Consider the following 16,806-nt stretch of genomic DNA (forward strand, 5'->3'; position numbering starts at 1 on the left):
CTAACCACCGCAGAGCGTTAATGCACTAACGCGACTGCACCACAATACATTTGCAAGCGAGGATTTTGCAGCAGTCGGCACGAGCCCCACTAACACATTTGCGACTGTTAAGCTTCACTGTATCCCCAGGTTAAGAAGCTACCTAGCACCGTGGCCTATCTTTCTAGTCTAGAAAGGTCCCTCAACCCCTGCAAAAATCAAAAAGCAACACAAAGCCAAGGGAGATCCTAATTACTGGTCATAAGCGCTTAGTTACCATATGCCAGCTGGCTGACGAGGACAAAACGTGCATCAAACCCTCTCCACGTTGCACCTTGGGAGCAGTGTTCGAGGCTGCAGGCGACGCTTGCCAGGCCGTTGCACAGCTCGGCCCAGCGTTCAGCGGGGTCTGACGTTGGCACTCCTGTCCCGCTCGGGCACCAGGTCCCATAACCTGGGAACAAGAGGCACCAGCGTCCACCGTACACGTGCGATTCAATGCTGACCTCCTATCCTACTGCAAGCGTTGCAGAAAAGGCTCCAAGAGATTCGCCCAGCCTCCTCTTCTGGAGGAGGCTCCGGAAAACACTCGCCCTAATAGCGCAACAAGCAATAAATCCTTAGAGTTCGCTGGCTGCATTTTTCCTGCACCAGACCCTGATGCGATGGTAGCCAAGGCCATTAAACAGCTCCTTCACTGAACGGCCTGACTCAGCGACGCCGACCACACTCAGTGTCCACACAAGTTCTGCCAGTGTCACCTTCGTAGAGAAGGACACCACGTCTCGTCCCGCTCGCGGAGCTCCTCAGGGTCGGGAGGGGGCCCAACATCTTCACCGTTGCCAACGTTGCACTGGGCTCCGCGGAACGGACCCCAGCGTCGCCCAATGCCGCCGTTACAACCCAACGCGAGAGGAGACCCTCTCGCCCCGTGGTCCGAGGTGGCAGCGGCGAGCGTCACCCTGGATGCCGCTCCTCCCACGCTGCTGGCGATCTCCCGGCCCTCCAGCGAAAGGGGGCCCATTAGCTGGAAACGGAGCTTGTTGACATCAAGATGAAAAGAAAAATCTGTTGTTTCAGAAGAAAGTTTCCCTTCCCTGTCAACCATCTCCCTGGAAAGACGCCAGCTTAAAGTCCGAAGTCCATCGCTTTATATATAATTATCAGCGCTAGGAGAATTTACTGTTAACTGACCCTATTCGAATGAAGGAGCTGCAGCCAACAAAGCCTGTAAATTAGTGATGTTTTTTCCAGGTTAGAGGCCCAGAAAAACTTCCCTGCAAATAAAGGCTGAAACAGGTAAGTCACCTTAGTCTGGAACAAAGCTGAGCACAAGACAAAAACAACTGGGAAGATGTATAAAATGAGGGTTAGCATACAGAGGGCCAAACCAGGCTTTTCCTCCTTGTGTTCATTCCCATAATGAGAACAGCGATGATGGAAGCAAAAGGAATTCTGTCCCTCTTAAAATCTCAGCGGACTTTTTACGAACCCCCCCAAAAAACGCAACAAGCTCACCGAACGCGCTGCTGAAGGACACCACCAAAACTCAGCCAGATTCAAATAAACTCACCCAATGACTGCTACGGAGCACAAGAACACACTCAGGGAGGACGCTGAGTTTCTTCGGAGGCAAATCGGGGCCCGCAAGGTACGTCCTTCCTCCGCTCGGGAGCGAGCAACGCGAGAGCCCCAGCACACCCGTTGCAGAGGGGACCTAGTGGCAGTGCCACCCAAAGAGGCCGGGGCTGCAGGTGTCGAGGCAATTGGTCCCCCCCCAAAAAAGGAGCATCGACATTTCTGGCAGCTGCCTCTAGCAAGAAGCGGGAAACGTCACACTGAGGAAGGCCGAAGCGTTTCCAAGAGGCTGTGCCGAGCGCTGCGCTCCCCAAATTCCCTCTGCAGAGGGCAAACAGGAGCATGAGGTCTAATGTGCTCAGTGGATAGTGCTGTCACCAGAACAGCCCGTCCCTTTGGATGGGAACGAGGGATTTTTCAAGCCCCTAATGCTAAGTATACGTGGAGCACACAGAAATCCTCTCCAGGGAAGGAGCATCGGTCCAGATTTCCTTCCGAGGGCGACGCGGCTTGCCCTTCGGAGCTGGCAGGTAAAGCGCAGGCAGCGCTGGTGCCAGCTCTCGCCTGTGCGGCAGGCGGGAAGGGAGACCGCAAGCGCGCAGACCCAGATGGCTCCGACTCGCTCCGCCACCTGGGACTCTCACCGTCTCCCCCAAAAACAGACCAGGAGAGAGAGAAAACCCTCTTCCCAGCAGGTCCCCCCCCCTCCACCGGCTCCTCAGAGGCTTCCCGAGGCACAGGCTTCGCTGAGAGCGGCACCCCCTTGCCGTCTGCTCTCGCTCCAGACACCTTTGCCTGCTGGAGAGCCGCAGCATCTCCCATCCACGGAGCCGTTAACGCTGAGGAGCGATGGGAAGGCTTCGCCTGCAAAAGGCCGCGGGCGTCCCCTAACCCCCCCGGGGCTGCCAAACGCGGCACCTGCCTTGTACAGAGGGAAGCGCCAGGACTTGGGGGGCCCCAGAGACCCTACAAATACAGCCAGGCCAACCACATTCGCACACCGTGCGGGGCACTGTCCCAAAAGCAGCCTGCAAGGAGGGTCCGGCCTCCCCGGTTTCCTTACAAAGACGGCAGCCAGCAAGGAGGGGAGCAGCTCCCGCCACCCTAGGGGACTGACGCGTGTTTTCCTGCTGGCGGCTCTGCCAGTTCCCCTAGGACAGATTCCCCACGTCCTAGCTACGACGGATAGCTGTCCCCTGCCAGAAGCCGGATTTGCCTCCATCTGTGCAAACACCTCCCCAGCCGGCGAGTCCTCGCAAAGCAACGAGTGGCAGCAGGAGAGGAGATCGCAGCCCGACCGCCACGCGCGCAACTGCTGTAACGTAGAGAACAGAGCACGCAATGCCATGGAGGTCTCCTGCCCTCAGACCCCAGAGCGCTTCAGAGGTGCTGGACAGATAGACCGAGCTACACAGAGAGGGACGGCAGGCGGTGGGGAGCTAAATGATTTGGGTGGGTTATATGGGAAGCACAGCCCAGACGGGAGGGCTCCGATATCCGGCCCCCCAATGAGCACAGCTCCTGCTGCTGCGTGCAGCGCTGACGGTACAGCTTTTCCCAAGAAAAACTGCTGGTTTCCTGGCCCCACCACGCAGATGCAGCTGGCCGCGGCTTTTCAATGCAGCTGGGAAATTGCTCTCTCAGGGAAGCGTCCTCCAATCCCCTAACCGAACTGCTTCTCTTCCCCCGCTGCAAACCCACAGTGCCTCTTGCAAGGTGTCCTGCCAAATAAAGCATGGCATCATCACCCAGCGGTCAAGATCCCCAGCTCCCCACCAGCTGTGGTCAACAGGCACCTCTGAAACTTAGAGTCGTCTTCGGCAAGGCGTTTTGGGGCAGAGGTAGCTGGGGAAGTCTGCCTCAGCAGCACGAGCACACCACAAAAGCCAAAGCCTGAACTAGCACTTCCGCCCCGAGATAAGGCACGCGCAGCCTACGTGCGAGCTCTGCTTGGCGGTGCTCTAGAGCAGGCCGCCGGCCCTGAGGGACAGCTTCTCTGGTAGCACCACGGAAAACAGAGACCCGGTCGCGGTGAAGCACACACCGGGGTGGGATGGCCCATCAGATCACGCTGGCGGTGCAGCCTCCTGCTGCACCAGCGATGAGCTAGAGCGACTGAGCATCCCCAAATCCACTGGAACTGGTGAAAAACACTACGGACTTCGATGCCTGTTAGACCGAGCTTCTTCATTAGCACCCGCTACATCTCGATCAGGCTGAGACAGAGCTCCACTGTCCAGCACTGCGACCTGGTCTTTCTCATCCAAGAACTGATCTCTATGAAGAGGAGGTGAATCATCAGGGACCACTGTCTGTTCCCACTTTCTGGTTTCAATTCCCCAGGTCCTGACTCAAAGACACATTGCAACAGGGATGAGCCTCAGCCCTCTGCTTACACTGCTACAAAATCCCTAAGGAGCTCCACACTAGAGAAGCTGGATGGACCTGTGGTTAGTGCCTAAAGCTTACGTGCTATTGCAGGATCTCCGCTGATTCACTGGCCTTCCCTGGACTAACAAGCTGGCTAAGCTGTTTTAACGTGACCTGATATTCAAAAAGCCAGTTCTAACCCCTTGTCTACACAGGTTCTCCATCAGAGAGCCGGGTAAAAAAATCCCTGCTTGAATGCAACCAGTCTTATCTCGCTGCTTCCAGCACTTCGAGATCAAGAGGAGGCAGACACTGCAGAGGCATGGCCTTGCATATCACCACGTCTTCAATAAAGCCAGGAATAGTATCCAAGACAGACGTGCTGGCACCAAGTCACCTGCTCCAACCATTTACAAGACTATCAGATCTGCTCTAGAAAAGGAAGGTGTCTCCTGTAGGTGAGAGGCAGCAAACAGCAGCAACAGGAGGGGACAATCAATACAAGCAAGCAAGGCAGGAAGGGAAAAAATAAATAAATAAATAAATAAAGGTTAGGATCTCTGTGAAGCAAGAATCAGTCCAACAGGCTGACTAAGGATGTGTTATTTGGGTCTCAGGTCACCTATGCTAACTCCTGACATTCCTCTGCGCTCCCACGGAGATGCTGCAACAGCCTCCCCTCACTCCTCAAGTTAAAACACAAAACAGTCCGCTCTAACACGGCTAGGACTGTGGTGAAAAGGTGACAAGAGCCCACGCCACAAAGGGACTCGCCAAACAGGGACGCGTCCGGGTCAAAAGAGGATAGAGCTGGCTGAAAATACAGAGCCTGACCGCAGATGGCTGCAAGCGTCCTTCGCATCGAATGACCTGGCCTTCGGCCCTTCTGTATGCTGCTACCAAACAGAGGCTGCTCTTGCCGTCGCCGGAGTCATCCTCAGGTGCTGCAGTGCTACCCAAGCGGAAAAGCTTTCAAGACAGCAAGTGCCCGGCCCCCACATGCTCCCCATAGCACATTGGGAAGCAGCACCCCAAGTAAAGCTGAGGCTCCCTGCCACAAGCAACATCTCTTCCACTTTAGGCTTGCAGGGACAGGGCTTGGTTTCTGTCCCAAAGAGGGGATAGGCTGAGCACCTTTCACTGATCGGGGATGCGGGTGCTCACCTTTAACAAAAATAACAGGGTCTCCTGACTTGTGATCCCCAACTCCTATCAGGCAGCTCTTCACCGACCCAAGTGATACTTGAACCCTGAATCAGCAGCAAGGCTTTTGGCCTGCTCCGTCTGACCACCCAGGTGCCCACAGCGCAGCTAAGATCACCCCTTCTTAGGTCCTCAGCACCCTCCTGAGAGCTTTCACATGGCTTCCCACCAGAAACTCAGTTCTCGCACCCCACAACCCATGCCTACCTTCCTACCAGCACTGCCAACATCACCCAAACATGCTCGGTTTCTCACGCTGCTGCCTGCTCTGCCCTCTGGCCTCCACCACACCACGGAGGCCAGCCATGCATCCTTCAAGCCAGGACACTAAGAGAGAGAACCCACCGCAGCGTGAAGCCTTGCTTTATCTTTTATTTCCAAACCAACAAAACAAGCATGCAACTCTACCCAAGCAAAAAAAAGGACCTTTCACACCATGAGAGACAGCAGGCTTCTTTCTCAGGAGCCTTCTCAATCACCAGCGCAGACTAGCTCTCCAGCATCCGCCATTCAGAGACGTGCATATCGCCTTCTCTTTTCTTTTGGGGCTGGAAGCCAGTATCTGCTCCCTGGAAAACAGGGCCCCAAACAAGGTCCCAGCCCTGCGCCCAGTCTTCTTGCAGAGAAGAGATCTTCTAGTCCCTGAAAGCCCCCACATCTCATTATGCGCATCCACGCCAAACTCCAACAGATTGCCATTCCCGGCCGCTCTCCACCAACCACTCCCACACACGTTCTCTGTTCTTCTCCCACTACAACACATTCATGTAGGAAAACCAGCAGCAATAGGGCCAAAGCCATGATGACAGCAAGGCAGACACATTTCTACCTTTGGCCACATGAAACTCATGCAGAAATCCAAGCAGTGCCCAAATGGCTGGTGTTAACACTAGCACTCTTTGACCAGTACATTAGACAGGCAAAGGAGTAGCAAACGCTTTTGCAAGCACCCTGGTGTATCAATCTCCCGGAAAGAGGATATAAATGCAGCAAGCCTTTCATGAACCACTTGCCATGTTGCGATGCAGCTTCAGCAGCCTTTAAAAGCATGATGCTAACCACCAGCTATATAAAACCCGGACTAAGGATTCAGAGGCTGTGAACAGACCAGCCAGAGACAACCCTGAAATCCAAATCCTTCACATCCACAAAACAGGCAGGGGCAATCAGATGAAAAAAAAAAAAATCAGCATCTGCATGGCTGAAACCCTGCAAATTCCCTCAAGGGCAATAAGACTGAGATCTGACGGGCTCTGCCTCCACACCCCAAGGAGCACAGCACCCACAACAGCAGGTCTCACTCCAGCTAGCATTCCGAGAGCGCCGTGCTGACCCCAATCCCCCCCACCGAGGCCACAGGCAGCCACACGGTCATCCTGGAATGACCCACCACCCAGGAGCTCCTGGAGCGTTATTTGTAGGGACAAAAGTACATATTACAGAGCTCAGTATCTCCTTTTAGGCAGATCAACCGGTCAGACAGTAAGTGTGGGTAATCCTGTAACTCCCAGTGGACTATAAAGGAAGCAGTTAATCTCTGTTTTTAAGGAGAAGGCTATTATGCTTGAACTGAAAGTTAAAGCCATATTTCCTCATACTGCAAGTGCTTCCATGCCCACACCAGGTAAACACCAACACAAGACTGTTCAGTCCTAGACACCAGGTTTCTGTCCCGTTTAGTGGTCCCCATACAAATACCCGGTGCCCTGTCCTTCTCAGGGGATACCCTATTCATCTCTCACCTTCAAGCAGTTCAGAAAAAAAATCGGTAATCATAATCCACAGGCTGAAAATAGGCTCTTTAGAGATGAAGAGAGAGCAAGTTTTAACAGTAAATCTTTATCAGGATTAGCAACTAAGGACAACAGTCCAAGGCAGACACATACTAGGTCAGGGCTGAGCTGGGGCACGTGTGAGAAGCTGGCACAGCAGCTCAGGTTCCTGTTGGTTAGAAAACGGCACAGCTCCAACTTTCCCTGTTCATCATCTTCATTTTTTTCCCCCCTTGTTTTCCCACCTCGGTCCCGCAAGAATGAGCACATGCACAGACTCCCCAGCACACAGACCCCGCAGCTGCTTGGCCCAAGCAACTCGTGCCAGGGCAGACCAGAGGCACTCCACCTGGAAGGGAGCAGCTCCCTTGGTTTGTGCTCCAGGGAAGAGGACATGGGAAATTCCCCATGCCCATCCAGACACAAAGCCCTGTGCATGCAAAGTCCTTATCCTTAGAAAGCTGCAGCATATACAAGACAACCTGAAGACACACAGCTCACAGGATTTGCTAACAAATTCAGTAGACGTCTGGACTCTAGTAACTGCAGAGTGGAGGAGATGAGTCTGAGACTTGTACCAGAAATAAGCTAGGCTCAGACCTGCCTCATCTAGTATGGAAGCACGGTCGCTCTGGGCTTCTTTGCTTGCTGGGCACACAGTCCAAGGGACCACCTTTCTCGCCATCAAGCCGAGTATCCAGAGCAACTGCATTTCTAATGCCTCTCCCTAGATGAGAAGGGACAAAGCCTAGCCTGCAAGCCAGCGCAGTCCTGCAGTTGCTGCTGGCACCAAAGGAAAACCGATGAGGCACGACGCGACCGCACGCACGAAAGCGGTTCCCTCACACTGCTAAGGAGCTAACTTGTACATCTAGTAAAGCACTTTAGATACTGAGAGAAAAGGCTCCCTTGTTTTCAGAGAAGGGCCACAGAAGAACAGATTGGGGAGGGCGGGGTGAAAAAGCACAGACTTGCAGATGTTTTCCTCAGTCAAGCTGTAAAGCGTTCACTGGCACATTAACATCTGTACTTTTCACAGCAACCAGAACTACAACATTGGCTTGGGTCTCCAAATGTCCAGGGGCTGCAAATGGGTCCAAAAGCAAGCGACAGTCACTCTTGGAGTTACCAGGCAAGAGAAGAGGTGGAGATAGTTACAGACATACATAGATAAATCAAGCGTTACCCCAAAGTGGTCCATCTAGTGATCTGGAAGGAGACCCCCTCAAAGATGCTCCCTTGATCATATCTGGAGCTTCAGGTAACATGGCCTAGAGGTTCCCCTAAGCAAAGAGACCCTCGGATGGCACAGAGCGACAAAGCAGTATCAGGAAGCTGGCCCAGCTGGGCCTGTCTTATCTTTTGTAGCCACCAGGCAACAGGCTACTGATGCAGCAGAAATGGCTTGCAAAAGACACCCAAACTCACAGTCATGAGCAGCAAATAGTACTTCTGCTCACTGCATCTGTGCTGACCCCTCCTCACCTCTCTCAACCCTGATTCAGCCTTGGCTAAACACCACCAGGTAGGAATAAACATCTCAACACACAGGCCCAAGGGCAGGAAAGAAACAGGGTTCTGTATCTGCAAAATACAAACTGGTCTGGGGGAAAACTAGGATGGTAAAAGGGATGGAGAAAACCAACAGAGCGATAGCACGGAGAGACACTGGGAGCAACAGGGGAAGAAAATCAGGGGGACGTGAGCTGGCACGAAAAGTTGAGAGCAGTCTGAGCACAGTATCGGAGCAGGAGGCATTTAATAGTTTTGCCCTGATGGCTCTCAGGAGAGCAGAGATTGCTTGTGGTCCTGCACACCTCATAGACAAGTTGGAGGAAGTTCAAAGAGGAACAAAAAATAGCAAGGAGGCTAAAGGGATTGATTTGGAAGAGAAGATTAGAAGAGCTAAATATGGATAACTTGGTTCAGCAACAGCTAAGTGGGGACAAGATCATAATCTACAAGCACATGAAGGATGAAATCACCAAAAGGGGAGAAAGGAATTACACAGTGTGATGCAAAGAGTGACAGCGAGGAGGAATGGGATGAATTGGGAACATTTAAGAAAGCAGTTGGCCACAACTTTCTGGTAGTGAAATTGTTCCTAAGCACGCAACTATTTTCCAAGTGGAAACCTCAGAAATACCTGTGGTAACAGTCCAGCTTGTCACTAGGGAAGGAATCCTTCACCCTTGCCTTGCACTCCTCCTTCCTCCCCACATCCCTCCATCACTACCACAGGACACCCACATCCCTCATTACTCAGACCCCCACAGCTGACCCCCGACACCTCAGATCCCCACCGTGCCAGGCACTGAAATGCCAACAACCACATTCACAGTGTTCCCGAGACATGGGGAAGGTTTCTCCTCCTTTCACCAATGTGGAACCAACATCCAGCAGACAAGGGACTTGCCCCAGCTCAGGCAAGGAAGAAGCACCAGGAAATCTCAGGCTGCCTTATTTTTGCAGGGTTATCTTCTCCTGTGATTCTTTCATGTTTTAACCACGATATCACAATAAAGTTGCGTAAGAGAGCAGTTTCAGTACAGAAATACACTTGTCTGACTGGATCAGGAGACTACAGACCCAAGGACATGAAGGTAAGAAAAAAAATCCTTCATCCAGCACATCAGTCTACCTACAAGCAGGAGCTGGCTAGCTGGAGTATTTTCTAAGTCCCATGTAAGAAACCCCATAGCTTGTGGCTACAAACAACATTTGGTATTTAAGGTCTCTCGGACTTTTGGCTTGGAGGCACGAGAAGTGAAGCTGCGCGTTCAACACTTGTAGCTAGAAAAATTGTTTGGGGAAGGGGTGGGAGGGAAGGAGGTGAAATGAGGTGTCTGCGAAGCAGAATGCACCCCCTGAGTCACCAGCGCTCAGATCCTGGAGTAGCTCTACTGCTACGGGAGCTTTAGGGGCCCTGGGAGATTGCAACCAGCTTTGACATGTCTGTTCGGAGCACACTAAAGAGCATCATATCTCACTGCCCCATACGGCTACAGATCTATGGAGCAGAGGGGGGGAGAAAACATGTTTGCCAGGGACTGTATACAGAGACTTCCCAGCACACTTCAAACATGCTTCACAAAATCAGAAGCATTTTACACACATGTCATAGCTGCATATTCGAGACACTGGAAAGGCTCAATTTCAGGGCGAGAGAGATGCATTTCAGATGCGATAAGTGGCAAAGTGTAGAAGGAGTTTCAGATCTATTTATCCCTCAGGCAAGAGGAGACATCTTCCTTCCATCTATTTAATATTAAAGAGCTATTTTGGTATGATTTGCACGTCCCAGTCCTTGCAGGCTGCATGTTTAGGAAGCTGCCCGCTTGGCTCTTATCTGCTCTTCTTTGGAGGTTTTGCTCGAGTTGCCAGGAGAGATTCTCTTGGTTTCTAGTCACAAAGCCAGCTCTGTCTGATGGACTGATGAGGAGATTGCAGCAGGAGAGCAAGCACGAAATAAGCCAGCGCACATGATATCCAAGGACGGGGGCAGGCAAGAGGACGACGCTGCGCACACCACCTACGAGCATGGCCTACGTGCGTAACTAAAAGGTGCCTGTGGTTTAGGGACAAGCACAGTGCTGCAATTTGGGGACTCGCGGCCAGAGGAACAGACTCCCAGTGTAGCTTGTTGAATAAGAGTCTCTGTCTCTCACAGGCAAGATGAAAAACTCACATTAGGGAGGTGACAAATATCTTCTTTGCTGGGTTTTTGTACCTCTTTCTCCCCCCACTCCCCAAATCCCAGCTTTTCAGCGACTTTTCTCAAGCCTTTTTTTTTTTTTTTTTTTTTTTTTTTTTTTTTTTTTTTTTTAAGTAGCACAAAAACACAATCATACTCCGGTTGGTACACGCTGTGCTCTCCCCAACCCACTTCCCACCAGCTTTCAGGCAAGGCCACTGCTGCACAGGTAGCCCTCAGCTCCTGATGGCAACACACAGGGTTCACTGCCTGTCTACCTTGCTGCGTCCTGCAAAGTTTTTCTGGGTGATTCCCCCAGTTTTATTAATTTTAATCTAGCCGCTGTCTCTCTACCCCCCAGCCCAAGCAGAGCAGTCCACCGGCCCACCTTCTGATCCCACAACAGCACCTCCTACTACATGGCACGTGCTTGCAAGCTGCATGCGTTCCCTGCACACAAACCACAAGTTTGCTGTTGGTTAACTGAGGATTTCAACTCTTTGGTGTACTTGAACCAGGGCTTCCTCCACCTCCTGGCTTCTCCTTTGCCTCCAGCACTGTGGTCCTGGCTTGAAGATCCTCAGCCCAAATCCCTCACTAGCTGCCACAGCTCTGCTGCACAGCTGGAGGGCAGGACAGTCCTGGATCACCATGAAATTTGTACAGCTGAGTCGCAAGAGGCTGGAGTCGCAAGGAATGAGCTTAACAAGTGAACCGACAGACTCATATCATCTCATCAGCCTGGATTTTAATTCTAGCCTTGGAGATGAAAACCAACTCTCCCCTCTTCCCTTTTCAGCTCAAATTCCCCTCGGTGCCTCTGGTCCCTACTTCCCTAGGCAGACGAGTCAGGCCCTGGGCGCTCATCCTGGGTCAGTTTTCTCCTTCACATCCCTCACCAAAAACACCCTTGCATCAAACACATGGGGGTTTAAAAACCCCACACTGGTAGTCGCGTTGCGAGCCRACATCCCGGATGCTGTATATAGCACCTAAGAGCAGACAGGCGCTGAAGCACAGCTATGAAGGTCTCACCCAGCGGGTTTTGTGCTGACAACTGACAGCCGCCGGCAGTCGAGCTACACAACTGCAGAGGATCGATCGCTCGCAGGCAAGCTGAGCAGCTGGGGAGAAATGGGAATTAGCTAGAGCAAAGCCAGACCATAACTCATGCTATCCAGGGCCTCACCTGCAGGCAACCGACCCAGCCGGCCAGCGGAGAGCAGGGGAGACAGGCTGCGTGTCTTGAACACATCTATGAGAGAAGAGCAGCTTTGTGGTTCAAATCACAGGACCATTATGCATGCAACCATGCTTCTCCTTGAGAGCACTGGATGCAAAAATGGAAAAATACCTTCAAGTGGTTGCTTCATCAGCTTCCTCAGGCTAGAGAGAGACGGAGCTTACATCTGAAATCCGGTAACAAGCACCCACCAGCAAAGGAGGATGCTGAAGCGAAGCTACCTGGGCACTGGAACAAGGGGACACCAACACCACCCATCAGAGTTGAAACTTCCAGAACAGTTAAGTATCAGGAAGGTTTTTACCCTCCAACCTTGCAGTTCTCAGTCTGCGCACTGGGATACCCACGGGGTCACAGAATTTAAGCTAACGAGAAATCGTTTGCCTTCACCGTGAAACAGAGTCTAACGCTTATTTTTAGCGAGCCAGAAAACGGTTGCCGCCAAAAAACCATCATGTGCCAGTCGTCCCTGGAGAGAGGTGTCTGACAGGCAGTATTTCTCTTTACACCCAGACAGCGGTACCCGCAACAGTGCAACTATTCTGTTATGAGTGGAAACAGAATATCAGATACCAAGCAATAAGGAAGGCCGGGGCGAGCTCTCGTGCTGAACCACCGCCTTTGTATCTCGTTATTTGAAAGACACAGGCTACCTACAGGCGTACACACAAAACCAGCCCGCAGAGGCCGGTGGGCCTGCAAGCCAGAGCATGGTCAGAGCCGAATGTCACCCAGAAGGGGAACACGCTACAGCTACACTCGAGTAACCTCCTGGATTTTTAACCATCATGGCTAAAATAAAGCAGAGATGTTAGCAGAGATACTGCTAGCTGGCCCACCATAAGCTAGCCCAGATCTTCACCGATTTTATCTCCCTCCCACCCCTTAAACTTAACTGACTCTTCAGATTAACAAAGCACATTTACCTCTGCTTCTAGCTAAGGCAGAGCAATCCTAATGTTATGAGAAAGAGCAGAATAATAACAGGAGATGGGCATTTTAGCACCAAAGATACCATGCTCGAGGAGGCCTGCCGCACAGTAGCACTCGCTAGAGAACATGGCCCAGAGTTCGGACATCCATCATTAAAAATCAAACACTCCCACAGGGTTGAAGAGGGATCACAGTGCCGTCAGCTGAAGCGGGCAGTTCCCAGAGGAAAACATGAGATCCTCCGAGCAGAAAGCTTTGTCCTGTTTGGAAAGTCACAACACAGTAATAAGCCAAAGCCTGGAGTTTCTGAATGAAGTCAAACCCTCGCTTACCAATAAAAAAAAGTCACGTTGGCGCTGCCCTCATTTCTCTGCCAAGCACTGCTTACCAGAGACCTGCTGCATTCGGCTCACACCGCTTCATTCAGGTTAAATCCAAGTGCACGCGCAGATGCCAGGAGGAGCTGACTGGAGGAGTACAGCCATGCAGCACACCAACTCAGGCCTGGCACCAAACCAGGAGCATCTGCTTTAGACCACCTCGCTCCAGTCTCGGCGCCGAGGGCATAAGCGGAGGGAGCCCTYGGCACCAGCGGGGAGGGACAGCACCGCACTCCTACCACCCCACGCGGCCCGGGAAAGCAGCTTGGGGCCCAGCGAGGGAAGCCCGACCTGCTGAAGCACCTCGCCACCACGCTGCGAGCAGTCCCTGCAGAGGCTGTTGGCTCTGCACACGGCTGCTGAGAGCTTTTCAGAGGCAAAAAGTCAACAAGGAGCAAATGCTTGGTTTAATTACCTGCTGCCTGTGTGTTTTCCCCTCCATCCTTCCCTCCTGCCGCATGCGCAGTCACCTTGCTGCCTTAATGAGAGGTGTAGAGGGAGGGGTCAGGGAGGCCTCATCTGCTTCCCCAGGGCTCTCCAAGCTTACGGTCTGCTTTGAGGGACAATTAAAAAGTCATCTTGCCCAAGAAACGCCAAGGGTTCAGAGCTGGCCTCCTCCAAGGGTTCAGATGTCACCTGGAGACCACAGTCGGGCACCCTATGCTGTTCAAGCAGTCCTTCTGGTCACTTCTGTAAAAGGGACACCCCTATAGAGACACCCTACTACCCTACACCGTGATGTTCCCGGGAACACGGATGTTCTCCTTGGGAACTCATTTCCCCATAGCTCTACACAACAGCGCTTATGAGCCTTTGATTCCTAACTAGGGATTTGGCTGGAACTACTTTGGCTTCCTCTGCATCATAGTCTTTGTGGTTTTATTCAGACATGCAACAGGATAATTACAGAATTGACTACTTGTCTCTCTAAACTGGAGAGGACAGACATTCACCAAAATCCCTCAAGCCCACGTTCTTGGGGGGGAAAAAAGGCAACCAGGACAAGGCAGGATACCAGAATATCCCTGAAAAATGCCACTACCGTGTGCCTGTCCTGGATTGGTGTCATGACCCATTGCAAAAGGGAGAGTCTTCTTCCTTAGGCACAAGAGACAGTTTTGGCAAAAATGAGCTGCTTCTGCCTCAGGCAAGATACTCTGTCAGCAGCTCATTTCTAGGCTAGACACAAGGACCAAGTCTCTAATTTGGCAGAGGGAAGCACTAACCACTGAGCCAGCCAAGCAATTCCAACATTTCACCTGGGTTACACTGCCTGGCAGTCACGGCAGAGTATCCTGTGCACAGGTTTTGCTACGATGCTCCTAGATGTGCTTGAAACTGCAGGAGAGAGGAAACGACACAGCTACCACTCAGTGAAATGCTGCAACAAAGCCTACGCTGGAAGCTACAAAACTATTGCTATGGTTGGTCAGCAGCTTTAGATACCTCTACTTCAGTCCAAAGGAGCAGAAATGTGTTTCTGCCTCCAAATCCCTGGAGTAAACCCACCTGACCTTCAACTCTACCATCTCTCCTGAAAGCATGGAGGTGGTGTGTCTGTATGTACTCATCTGCTCTTGCCTTGTACTTGAGGAAAGGAACATGTTCTTTTACTGAGAAAAGTCATACGAAGCATGGTCTGGACTGAAGCAAGAGGCTCCCCAAAGCATTGACTAGCAGCTCCAGGATGCCAGGACACTCACTGCAGTTAGGGTGAGCTGCTCCAGACATGCCCCTCCACCCTGGGGACTTTGTTCCCACACAGATTATCATGAAGAGCAACAAATCCCCTGCTCCCCCGTCCACACCAAGTTACTGCTTCAGCAGACCCAAGCCATCACTGCAGGCAGCACTGTATTGCTGGCAGCACACAGACCCCATGCCGTGGGGCTGGAGTCCCACTGCAGACATGGCCAGTAAGGACACAGGGCCACTTTGCCCAGAAGGGCAATGCTGCTAGCCAAGGAGTTTCTTGCCAAATCTTACCAGTCCCCACACACCGTGGCTCCAGAAATACGCATAGCTGCTGGAAGTACAGCTCCACTGATCAAAACAGAGCTAGGAACAGCTCCAGATATCGACAGCAAGCTGTTATAAACACAGGGAGAGATGTGCTAATGGGCTGACTTGTCTGCAGAGGGCAGGGCCGTTCCAGATTTGGGACTGGGAAGCAGAGCACTGGCACAAGAGCAGCAGGACTTTGCGCACAACACTGCTCTGTAGGTCATGCTAGGAGCAGACATGAGGGTGCACACCTAAGCAAGAGGCTGCTGGACTGTCAGGTGTTCATGGCAATCCCCATGCTCAAGAGGCACTCAAGATCCATGACCACTGCAGGAATCAGGCAGCCAAAGCCCTCCTTGCCTTCGCCACCTATCACTTCATCTCTCTGCCAGTACCTGCACCCAATGGTGATGTCCATCAAGCAGACGCAGAAAGTAAGGCCTCATCACCTCTTTGAACATCACAAAGCTTCTCTCCGCAGCAGAAGTTGTGGCCGCAACTCAACCAGCAGCCTAAAGAACATGACATAGCTTGTGCGGGGAGAACCTGCCCCAGAGAGCTTGCCAAGGACATCCAATGCATCCTGATCCAAGGGCACAGCTTGAGGACACAGTCCTCAGGCCACCCAACCTCACTCACACCAATAAAGCGGAGGCCCAGGGGCAAAAGAGAGTTACACCGCAAAGCACAGTGGTTTGGAAAGGCCAATGCTGGCCCAGACCTGGGAGTGGGGAGGTACCTGCACAAGGAATCAAACACGCACTGAAGCGGAGGCTGCCAGGAAAAGAAAGGGACGCGGCAGATGTGTCAGATCCAAGATGTGTTTCTCAGCTGTGGAGACAAAAGACAAAATGCCCGCATTTGAAGGGCGCTGCCTCAGAGAAAAAGGTTGATGGCTGACACATAAGAACAACGATTCTGGATGGGTGGAGTTGGGAACATGGAATTGAGGCGTAGAGAAATGAAGCAGTCCCAACAGAGCTGCCTGGGCACCAGTAGAGGAACAGGGGCCAGGAGGGATTCAAAGGGATTAAAAGCAGCTGGGCCAGGTGAAGGCAAAAGCCAAGGAATGACTCGCTTCATATGGAGCAACACTACCATCAAGATGGACACAATGGAGAAGGGGACCTGAGAAACATCCATGTGGAAGATAATAGCAACTGAGGAACGTGCAAAAGAGAAGATGCAAAAAGCAAAGCAATGCACCAAAGCAATGCACCAAAGCCAACTGACAGCACTGGAGAAGCGGCACCAATTTCCGCAAGAGGCAAATGAAGAAACCAGAAGACACAGAAGGTTTGTGAGAGAAAGCAGACCTCCCAGATGGAGTCAGGCTGCGGGACTGCAAGTGGGAAGGGACATGGGATGCAGACTAGCAAAGGAGAAAAGACTTCCTCCAAGATATTAGCAACCTCCCTTCCCACGCAGAGGGGCAAGTGTCATCTGTGCTACCACAGCCCTTTCTGGCCTCAGTGACAGCAGCTTCTGCAGCTGCCTCCCTCGGAGATGACTGAGCCGGGGTCCTGTTTTTTTAATACAAGCGCTTCCCGTGCTACATGGCTGTCACTTCTTCCTTTGAAAGCAAGGAGACCGTGACTCATCAGGTGTCTAGCTTTAGCTGCTGCACAAGTGATCCCAAGCCCCACAAGA

At 52.1% G+C, this 16,806-nt stretch overlaps 1 protein-coding gene across 2 annotated transcripts in view; it reads right to left on the reverse strand.

Moving 5' to 3' along the window:
• ZNF609 (zinc finger protein 609) overlaps window positions 1–16,806 on the reverse strand; it is a 73,724-nt gene that overhangs the window by 29,161 nt on the left and 27,757 nt on the right. The window contains exon 1 of one of the 2 annotated variants that reach the window (XM_026068332.1): window positions 257–326. The exons of the other annotated variant lie outside the window; for it this stretch is intronic. Coding sequence (XP_025924117.1) covers window positions 257–292 — 36 coding nt within the window. The 5' untranslated portion in view covers window positions 293–326. Of the gene's footprint in view, window positions 1–256; window positions 327–16,806 lie in introns of those variants that run through there. 2 annotated transcript variants of the gene reach the window in all.

The sequence above is a fragment of the Apteryx rowi genome, unplaced genomic scaffold (assembly GCF_003343035.1).
Source record: "Apteryx rowi isolate R43461 unplaced genomic scaffold, aptRow1 scaffold_27, whole genome shotgun sequence".
Taxonomy (NCBI): Eukaryota; Metazoa; Chordata; class Aves; order Apterygiformes; family Apterygidae; genus Apteryx; species Apteryx rowi.